Below are 10,000 nucleotides of genomic sequence, written 5' to 3'. Positions count from 1 at the left end.
CACACACACACACACACACACACACACACGCATACATATACACCCCCCCCCCCCCCCCCGAACGGCGCTTCTGCGGCTGACTCTGCGCCTTTTGATGTACCTGCTGCGGCGCGCTCGGTCTACGTGCGTGCACGCTCAGCGGCGCCTCCGTTACGGGATGTACGCCAGTGTGTGCATGGATGCATGTGCGCGTGTGCGTGTGTGTGCGTGGACACAGTGGCCGTAAACAAGACGTTACGACTCACGTCTCTGCCGCAATTTCCGCCGTCGCTCCCAGCCAGCGTGAGGCGCCCAAGACAGGACTTCCCCTGCCAATTGCCCCTGCCGCTCCTCTTCCTCCCCCCTTCCTCCCCTCCCCTTACCAATACTTTCGCCTCGCCCTTGCCACTCCCCTCCCCCTGCCTCCAAGGCTTTGTCTCCTGCGTCGGGCCTCCAGCCTCCTGCTCATCCTCCTGCCTTCCCTTCCTCATCCCTTTTCTTCCCCGCTCTCTCACCTTTTTTCTCCCCTTCGCCTTCAATCACTCGCCCTCCCCTAGCCTCCTCCTCCTCCTCCTCCTCCTCCTCCCCTCGCTCCCTCCCTCCCTCCTTCCCTCCCTTCCTATCTACCTATCTCCCCCTCCCTAGCGCAGGTAAAGCAGTGTTCCAACAGGTCGGGGTGTGGCGGTGGGGGGAGGGGGTGGGGGGCAGAGGCGGGGAAGGGTGTTGAAGATGTGTTGGACAGGAAATGGGAGTGCGGTGGGAGGGGAGGGGGCTGGTAGCAGAGTTGCGGAAGGTTGGAGGAGGAAGGGTGTGTGGAAGGGAAGGGGAAGGGGGAGGAGGAAGAAGAGGAGGAGGAGGAGAATAAGGAGGAGAAGAAGAACGAGAACGAGAACGAGAAGGAGAAAGAAGAAGAGGTGGAGGCGAAAAAGGGAGAGAGCTTACAAGGAGAGTGTGGAAGGGTGGAAGTGTGAAAGTGATACAGGAGGGTGACTGCAACAGTGCAAGTGTTAAGTGAGGGGGGTAAGCAAGAGAGTAGAGATAGGGTGAAGGGGAACACAGGGGAAGAGAGGGAGAAGGGTAGGGAAGGGGGTGGGAGGGAGAGAGAGAGGGAGTGAGAAGAGTGAGAAGGGGAGCGAAGAGGAAGGGAGGGAGAAGGGGAAGGAGGGAGGGGGAGGGTGGAGTGGAGGCCGCAGTGTCACAGCCAGGAGCCTCACACTATTATCCCTCACAATGGGTCGCGGCCACGCACCCCTCGCCAATATCTTTGTACAACACAATACCTTCTGCCGCCCACACACTCCTCGCCCCGCCCAGCCCACCCTCGGCGCCTGCACTCTAGAGGGGCGGAGGGTGGGTTAGGGGAAGGGGAGGTGGGTTTAAAAGGGGAGGGGTGGGGAGTGGATGGGCGATGGGGAAAGGTGGGGGGAGAGGGGGAGGGGGAGGAGAGGGAAAGGAGGGGCGGTGACGGCAGGTAATCACGCCAATTAGTGCGACGGGAACGTTCCTCCAGCCCTATAATAACTCCCCTGCGCCAACCTCCTCCCTCATCCCCCCCTACCACTCTGCTCGTCTTCTCCCCTTACCAATACCCCCTCCCTACCCCCATCCTCCCTCGTCCCGTCCCCTCCTCTCCCTCCTCATCTCCTCTCCCGCTCCTCTTCTCCCCTTACCCCCCCCCCTTCTACCCTATCCCTGCCCCCTGCCCTGAGCGATGCCCAGTCCTCAGCCCTTTATGAGCTCCCTGACAGCCTCTCCTCGTGATGTCACTGGCGGCCGTGACGCAACATTCCAAATTACATATAGACACACCTGTTACTCTCTCTCTCTCTCTTTCTCCCTCTCTCTCTCTCTCTCTCTCTCTCTCTCTCTCTCTCTCTCTCTCTCTCTCTCTCTCTCTCTCTCTCTCTCTCTCTCTCTCTCCCCTGTACGTATCACCATAAACCACAACTTTTATTTTTTTTCTTCATTCTCCTATTCCTTTCCTCCCTCCTTCCCTCTCCCTCCCTCCCTCCCTCCCTCCCTCCCTCCCTCCCTCACATACACACACTCCTGTATTTACCACCCTCAACCACACTCAATCACCCCACACTCACCTACCACCTTGAATCATAATTCACGCGAGACACAGGTGAGTACGCCAGCAGAGTGCCACACGCAATACACAGGAGACTCCCACCGCAGAGTGCCACCGCAGAGTGCCACATAGGAGAGTGCCACTCGAGAGAGCCATCGTCGCCCAGCGCCGCGCCACCAGCAAGGTCAAAGGCCGCAGCTTGTGACGACAGTTGGGGCCTCAGGGCTGATGGGGGAAAGGAAGAGGAAAAGGACGACGAGGAGATGAGAGGGAGACGATGGTGGGGAACGAGGAGGGGAAGGAGGAAGGAGGAAGGAGGGAGGAGGAAGGAGGGAGGAGTAGGTGGAGGAGGTTGAGAAGTGGAGGTGGTGGAGGAGGAGAAAAGATGGTGGTGGATGAGGTGGTGGAGGAGGAGGAGGAGGAGGAGGAGGAGGAGGAGGAGGAGGAGGAGGAGGAGGAAGAAGAGGAAGAGGAAGAGGAAGAGGAAGAGGAAGAGGAAGAGGAAGAGGAAGAGGAAGAGGAGGAAGAGGAGTGACGATTATGACGCTGCCATAGACGCATACCAAATAAAAGCATGATACCAATTAGCAATAAAAACAAAGTAAACAAAAACAAATATATACACATACACAACCTACACAATCCGACTTCGACCCCCTCCTACCCCTACCCCGCAGCAAGCGCCCTAAGACTTGCAACTTGACCCAACGAGACGTCCAGACGATCCCGCGCGGCAGATCATCAGTGCCTTTCCCACGACCGACCTCGCGTGACCTGATATCCGCATCCGTTTGATTAGTTCCGGAGTCATTCTAATTGCGGCCACAATTAAATTTAAAGAGGAGTCGCCACTGGAATTGAATCATCCACAGGCGACGCGGACTCGGAATCAGCTCCGAGGAGGAACGGCAAAGGCAATGCGTTACTTTACGGGGTTGTAAATTGTAAATGTAAATGGTTGTGAGTGAACCCGCCTCAGGCCGAACGGGAACGGACGCATGGACTGTATACAGCGAGAGAGGGAGAGGGGGAGAGGGGATAAGGGGGAGAGGGGGTGAGGGGGAGAGGGGGTGAGGGAGAGTGACACGGCCTCCCTTCTTCGCTCAAATGACGATGGACGTTTTACAGCATGCCTTCCGCGCCCACAGAAGGAGACGCCAAAAACCTAACGAGGGAAGAGAACCGCAAAAAGGGCTCCGTATTTTTTTCTCTTTCTTGTTTTGGCTTCCTAACTCTTGCTCTCTCTCTGCTTCTCTTCCTCGTCTCTTTCTCTTTCTCTTTCTCTTTCTCTTTCTCTTTCTCTCTCTCTCTCTCTCTCTCTCTCTCTCTCTCTCTCTCTCTCTCTCTCTCTCTCCCTCTCCCTCTCCCTCTCCCTCTCCTCTCTCCTTCTCCTTCTCCTTCTCCTTCTCCTTCTCCTTCTCCTTCTCCCTCTCCCTCTCCCTCTCCCTCTCCCTCTCCCTCTCCCTCTCCTTCTCCCTCTCCCTCTCCCTCTCCCTCTCCCTCTCCTTCTCCTTCTCCCTCTCCCTCTCCCTCTCCTAGCATGCATGGGCGTATGTCCATACCTTGTAAACACGTTTCCCTCTTGGCACTCTCCCCCGCCTTCCCATCGTCCCTCCCCGTCCACTCACTCCTTCCCTCTACTTTACCATCTCCGGCCTGTCATCTCCCTCCCCTCCACTTCCCGCCCACCGTCTCCCTCATCTCCACCCGCCCACCCGGAGCTCACCAGCTGAGTCTCTCGTCCGGCGCCCCAAAATATCGCCTTCCGTGTAAACTGGTGGTGAGTTTCCTGTTGTGCGCGCCGCCTCGCCTCGCCTCTTCCTCTCCTTTCGCCCGTTTCCCTCCTTTCGCCCGTTTCCCTCCTTTCGCCCGTTTCCCTCCTTTCGCCCGTTTCCCTCCTTTCGCCCGTTTCCCTCCTTTCGCCCGTTTCCCTCCTTTCGCCCGTTTCCCTCCTTTCGCCCGTTTCCCTCCTTTCGCCCGTTTCCCTCCTTTCGCCCGTTTCCCTCCTTTCGCCCGTTTCCCTCCTTTCGCCCGTTTCCCTCCTTTAGCGCGATTTGCTAAGACTTTCTATTTCCCAGTGTGCACGTTTCCCCTTTCTCGTTTCCTCCTTTTGCACGTTCCCTCCTCGCCGTTCCCTCTTTCGCCGGTTTCCCTCCTTTTTTCCCTCTCCCGTTTCCCTCTTTCGCTCTTCCTCCTTTCGCCTTTCGTTTCCTCTTTCGTATTCCTCTTTATAAGCCCGTTTCCTCCTTTCGCCGTTTCCTCTTTCGCTCTCATTTTCTCTCTTTCGTATCTACTCCTTTATAAGCACAATGTATGTCTGTCTGTCTGTCTGTCTGTCTGTCTGTCTGTCTGTCTGTCTGTCTGTCTGTCTGTCTGTCTCTCTCTCTCTCTCTCTCTCTCTCTCTCTCTCTCACACACACACACACACACACACACACACACACACACACACACACACACACACACACACACACCTGCCATTCCATTCCCCTTCCCCCTCCTCCCCTCCTCTCTCTCTCTCTCTCTCTCTCTCTCTCTCTCTCTCTCTCTCTCTCTCTCTCTCTCTCTCTCTCTCTCTCTCTCTCTCTCTTTTAGCGCCTCCCGGAGTGCCACAGCGAGACGAAGGGGAGAGGGGAAAGGGTCCGGGGAGGAGGAGAGTTGAATAGAGGTTTGACAGGAGGGGAGGAGGGGGAGAGGGGAGGTACAGGGGGAGAGATCTGCGGTTTGGCAGGATGGTAAAGTGAGGGGAAAGGTGACAGGATGAAAGGGTGATGAGGGGAAGGAAAAGAAGGTGGCATAGAAGGAAGAGGAAAAGAGAAGGAGGAGAAGAAGGAGAGGGAACAGGAAGAGGGGGAAAAGAGGGGGGGAGAAGAAGAAGAAGGAGGAGGAGGAGGAGGAGGAGGAGGAGGAGGAGGAGGAGGAGGAGGAGGAGGAGGAGGAGGAGGAGGAGGAGGAGGAGGAGGAGGAGGAGGAGGAGGAGGAGAAGAAGGAGAAGGAGAAGAAGGAGAAGGAGAAGGAGAAGGAGAAGGAGAAGAAGGAGATGAAAAATGAGGATCAGGAAGAAGAAGAGGAGCATAGGAAAGGGATGAAGAAAGGGAGTAGAAAGACAAAGTGAAGTAGAACGTACAGTGTAGAACGATTGGACTATGAAAGAGAAGAGGAGAGGAGAGGGAAGCGAAAGAGCAAAAGTGGAAGAAATGAAAGAGCACAATGTTGAGACGAGAGCAGAGAGCAGAAAGGGGAGAGGAGAGAGAGAGAGAGAGGGAAAATGAGAGGGAGAAATGAAAGAGCCGAGATAACATGTAGAGTAGAGATGGGAGAGAGTTAGATATATTGAGAGAAAATGAGAGAGAGAGAGAGAGAGAGAGAGAGAGAGAGAGAGAGAGAGAGAGAGAGAGAGAGAGAGAGAGAGAGAGAGAGAGAGAGAGAGAGAGAGAGAGAGAGAGAGAGAGAGAGAGAGAGAGAGTGAGGAAAAAGAAAAAGGAGAGATGAAAGAGGAGAGGGGAGGAGCCGCAACAGTTAATGGGTGTAGATAGGGCGGAGCGATGTAAGAGGGCGACACGGCGAGGGCGACCGGGAAAGTTAGTGAGGAGAGAGAAGGGGAGAGGCGGAAGAGAGAGAGAGAGAGAGAGAGAGAGAGAGAGAGAGAGAGAGAGAGAGAGAGAGAGAGAGAGAGAGAGAGAGAGAGAGAGAGAGAGAGAGAGAGAGAGAGAGAGAGAGAGAGAGAGTCAGACGGATGAAATTAAAGAGAGACGGCAAGGATTTAAAGCGAACTGCGTGAAAGACCAGACTTAAGAGGGATTGCTTGCGAATGTTTCAGATAAAAAAAAAATCAGCAGCGTTCACGAGCGTCATGAGAATTTTCGTCATGAGAGTTTTTCGCCATGAGAATTCTGCAGGTCGGGAAAGGAGCGGAGGCGATTGAGGGAGAGAGAGAGTTGATCGGTGGATGGAATGGGATGGGGGATGCGGGAGGGAGGGGAAGGGGGTGACGGAGGGGGAGGGGGAGGCGGAGGCTCCATGCGGGCGAGACTGATAGGGAGGAGGGGGAAGGGGGCAGAGAGGGACAGGAGGGGGCTGAGGGAAATTACAAGGACTGGTTGAGGATGGAGGAAGATTAAAGTGTTAGGTGAGGGGAGGGGGATTCGAGAGAGAGAGAGAGAGAGAGAGAGAGAGAGAGAGAGAGAGAGAGAGAGAGAGAGAGAGAGAGAGAGAGAGAGAGAGAGAGAGAGAGAGAGAGAGAGAGAGAGAGAGAATACGAACGAACGAACGAACGAGCCAGTGAACGAGAGAGCGAGCGAGCGAGTGCGAGAGATAAAACGCAGCAAGGCGAGGAGGAGCGAGTAATGAGCGGTGTGAGGGAGCGGTTATTAAGTAGTGGCTGGCGCGGTGTCGGGGCGGCGAGCAGTATACGGGAGTTGTTTATGCCGGTTATCTGTTATTCTGGTACACCCGCGGAAATTATGTGGGGCAAGAGATCATGTTTATGGGGCCGCGGCTCCAGCGCACGGCGGGGCGGACAGGCCAACAGATAGGCAAATAGACAGACACGTATATGCACGTGAACATGCGCACATGCACATGCACACGTACACACACACACACACACACACACACACACACACACACACACACACACACACACACACACACACACACACACACACACACACACACACACACACATGCACCCACAAACACCCTTCTTAACACGCCCCTTGCATCCGAGAGGGAGAGACGTACACAGAGAAGACGCACACACGCACACAGACGCACACGGGGCAGCGGGGGCAGCTGACACTTCGCTCGCTACCACCACCACGCACGCGGGACCCCCGGCCTGGGACCAACACCGGCGCACGGAGCACGCCCTCGCCCGCCCTTCTGGCCGCCTCCCACGCCGCCCGTGGGCGCCTGGGCGCCCTTTTTGCGCTGCCCTGCCCTCGGCAGTGGGTGGGCATCACTTGGAGAGTTGACAGCGTCCCGCCCGCGCCACTGCGACGTGACAAACGACGGGAATGCGTCGGGGTGCGGCGTGCGGGTTACGCCCGAGCGGCCGGCGGCCCGCGTGGTGGTTACAGAGGAGCGCGGCGGCGGCCGCCACAAAGGCACAGAAACCATGATGTCAGGGCCGGCGCGCGCCCTTGTGGCTCGGAAGCGGCCGGAGGCGTGTGCGAGACATGGCAGGCGAGCGGCGACGCCTCTCCGCAGACAGCGCGCGTTCCAACGCCTTTCGCCCGTTCGCCAAAGTGCTTCAGCCGCTGCCGCCAGCCGCTCGCTCGCTCCGCCGAGGGCCTGCCTGCTATTTTTCTACTGGAACAATTAAAGCAGATTAAATGCATTCGGAGCGGGCCATGATAAAATCTGACATCCGCATGCAGGTGAGCGAAAACTTGCGGAGTGCCACCCACTGCCTCGGTTAATCTGAAACTCCACATCCTTCTCACGGCGGGCGAGGGTCGTAAGGGCGTCACGCTTACATAAATCACTTAAGACTCGCGCCTTTCTAGCCCTGGGAGCCTGAGCAGCAGCGGGCCGGACACACACACAGGCGGCCCGACCCAGATGACTCGCCCCGTCCCGTAGCGGGCGGGCGGGGGAGAGGGGGGCGGGGGCCAGGGAAAGGACACCGCAGACGGGGAGGGACGGCGCGCTGCGGGCAGGGGACCAAGTTCAAGGGGACTGTTACACCGGGGCACGGCAGGGGACGAGGCGGGAGGGAGGGGGTCGGGCAAGGCTTAACGCTCTGCTCAAGTGTCCGCTATTTCAACCCCGCAGCCCCCGAGGAGCGAAGGCGAAGGCCTCGCAGAAGCGGCAGGAGCGTCACGCCTTTCTGCAGCACCTGGTCGTCCGCCATAACACGGTCGCAGCGCGTGTACGTGGCGATACACAAATATGCGCTGCTATGTGCACCTTAATCCCCTCGTCTGGCAACCATCCCCCCCCCCTAGGTGCCTCGCACGTTCCTCCGGCGCTCATAAACAGCGGCCGGGGCTTGTTAGGACGCCCCGGCCAGGTACGTCATGGGGCCACCTGCCTGACGTGTACCTGTGTCGCAGTCGCTGGCCGCCCGGAGGGACTTCTTGGCCGCAGGATGTTTATGGCAGGTCTCGGGGGAGGGGGGGAGGGGGGCATGCGAATACCCACCCAAATAAACGCACCTTCGGACGGATGTAGATAGATCGCAGGGCAGACGAAAGACAGACACAGACAAACGGACAAGCTCGCAGACACACATGGCTCGACTCACAGACGCACATGGCTCAACTCACAGACACACATGGCCCTGTGGTACTCGCCCCAGTCCCATTCCCTCCGCCCGGGCGGGATATTTGTCGCGCCGCCTCGCCCGTCGAGCGTCAGCGTGACCATAAAAGTTTACAAGTTCTTACCTTAATTGTGCCGGTCTGGACGTAGATGTCGGGGTAGGGGTCCTTATCGGGGTTGTAATCGAGCCCGGGCGGGGGGTTGAGCTGGGTGATGATGGGGTCCTCCACCCCTCCGACGCCCCCGCTGAGGTAGCCGGGAGGGGGCCCGATCCTGAAGCCCCGACCTTTCACCCATAACTTGAACTTGGACGTCTCGTTGTCCACATAGTCGCCGCGCAGGATCTGCAGGATGCGCTGGTACTTGTTCCTGGTGATCGTCTTGGTCTTGGCCGAGTCGCCGTACGTCTGTAGCACCCACGGCTGGTACGTCTCATACATGCCCAGGCGGGACATCTTGGTGGGCGGCGGGCGGATCTCGCCCTTGTACTCGGGTTCCCGCAGGGGCGGAAGCTCAGGGCCGCCCCCCGGGTTCAGCAGGAGCCCCGCAGCTCTGCGGTCCCGCTTCCGGGGATTGCGGTCCTGCGGCGGCGGGACCTGGTGAACCATCTTGTCGGAGGGCGTCTCCTTGGGCGGCGCCGGGCTCGACTCGGCCTCCGGAGACCACCAACAGCTCGAGAAGATATTCACAGATTCACTCAAGTGGCCCAGGGTACCCGCGCGAGTCGTGTCGGCCCGCGGATCCACCTTGCCTGGCGTGGGACGACCTGACTACAACGTGATTAATGCGACGCGACAGCACCGTGCGTGTCGACAGGAGCGGGACGACCTGTGGCCGCGCCGTGGCTCCTCTCACTTCGGTTGAGGCGATCAAGCGCTGACGCGGGTGTCGCCGAGGCCTTTCCTGCTGGAGAAGGCGTCTTCCTCAGCGATGCGCCGTCAGCCACGGATCAACAGGTTCATTAACGCTCTCCTTCACGCTGTTTAAACTGTATTTAAATATTTTGCGCCGTCTGCACTCACAGGTTCACTGCACTTTCATATCGCCTCCACACACGTGCACGAGCTGTACAGGTTATCTAAACTATATCGCCAAAGTAAGAGACACGAACAGATTCAACGACAAAACATCACACTCCACAAACACTTTTGCAAGCACGTGCACCTTGACAGCCCTTGCACGGCGCGGGAGAAAACACTCGATGGGATGAGCGGCGGAGCGCGAGCACCACGGGAGCTGCGGGGAACGTGTGCCTGTGACTGAACGAGGGAGCGGCAGCACCCTGACGTCCACACTCTCCGGCCGCCAACCACCGTCTGCCTGGCCGTCCCGCGGAGAATACGGGTCGGGCGAGCGAGCGGTCACCGCGCGGGACCCCCTCATTAGGTTACGGTTGCGGGACCATCTCTAACGACCTCGCGACACCCGTCAGCACGCGCTCTCACTCCCTGCTCGCCGCTCCTCGCCGACACACGTCCCGCCGCCGCCGCCGCCTTCCCTCCGGCCAGGTGACGGCGCTAAGCACTCGCGCGAGACCGTGTGCGTGCGTGTACACGTGTACGTCTGTGTCCCCAATGCATGTCGACATGCTCTCGCCTCGCCGTCAAGGGCGGGTACTTACGACGCCGGGCGCGCCTCCGAGTAATTAATGCAATTAGCTCTCCCGCTAATTCCTGCGCC

At 58.3% G+C, this 10,000-nt stretch overlaps 1 protein-coding gene across 1 annotated transcript in view; it reads right to left on the bottom strand.

The window, feature by feature from the left end:
- The window catches only part of LOC122254189 (uncharacterized), a 177,528-nt gene that overhangs the window by 165,338 nt on the left and 2,190 nt on the right, over nucleotides 1-10,000 (bottom strand). The window contains exons 2-3 of the mRNA XM_086551761.1: nucleotides 9,479-9,727; nucleotides 8,446-9,090 (exon numbers count right to left, since the gene is read on the bottom strand). Coding sequence (XP_086407887.1) covers nucleotides 8,446-9,090; nucleotides 9,479-9,727 — 894 coding nt within the window. The remainder of the gene's footprint in view (nucleotides 1-8,445; nucleotides 9,091-9,478; nucleotides 9,728-10,000) is intronic.

The sequence above is a fragment of the Penaeus japonicus genome, unplaced genomic scaffold, assembly GCF_977035675.1.
Source record: "Penaeus japonicus unplaced genomic scaffold, GWHDUDI00000001_assembly GWHDUDI00000025, whole genome shotgun sequence".
NCBI classification, from domain to species: Eukaryota; Metazoa; Arthropoda; class Malacostraca; order Decapoda; family Penaeidae; genus Penaeus; species Penaeus japonicus.
The sequence above is the reverse complement of the archived record's forward strand: the minus strand, read 5'-3'. Positions and strand labels throughout refer to the sequence as shown.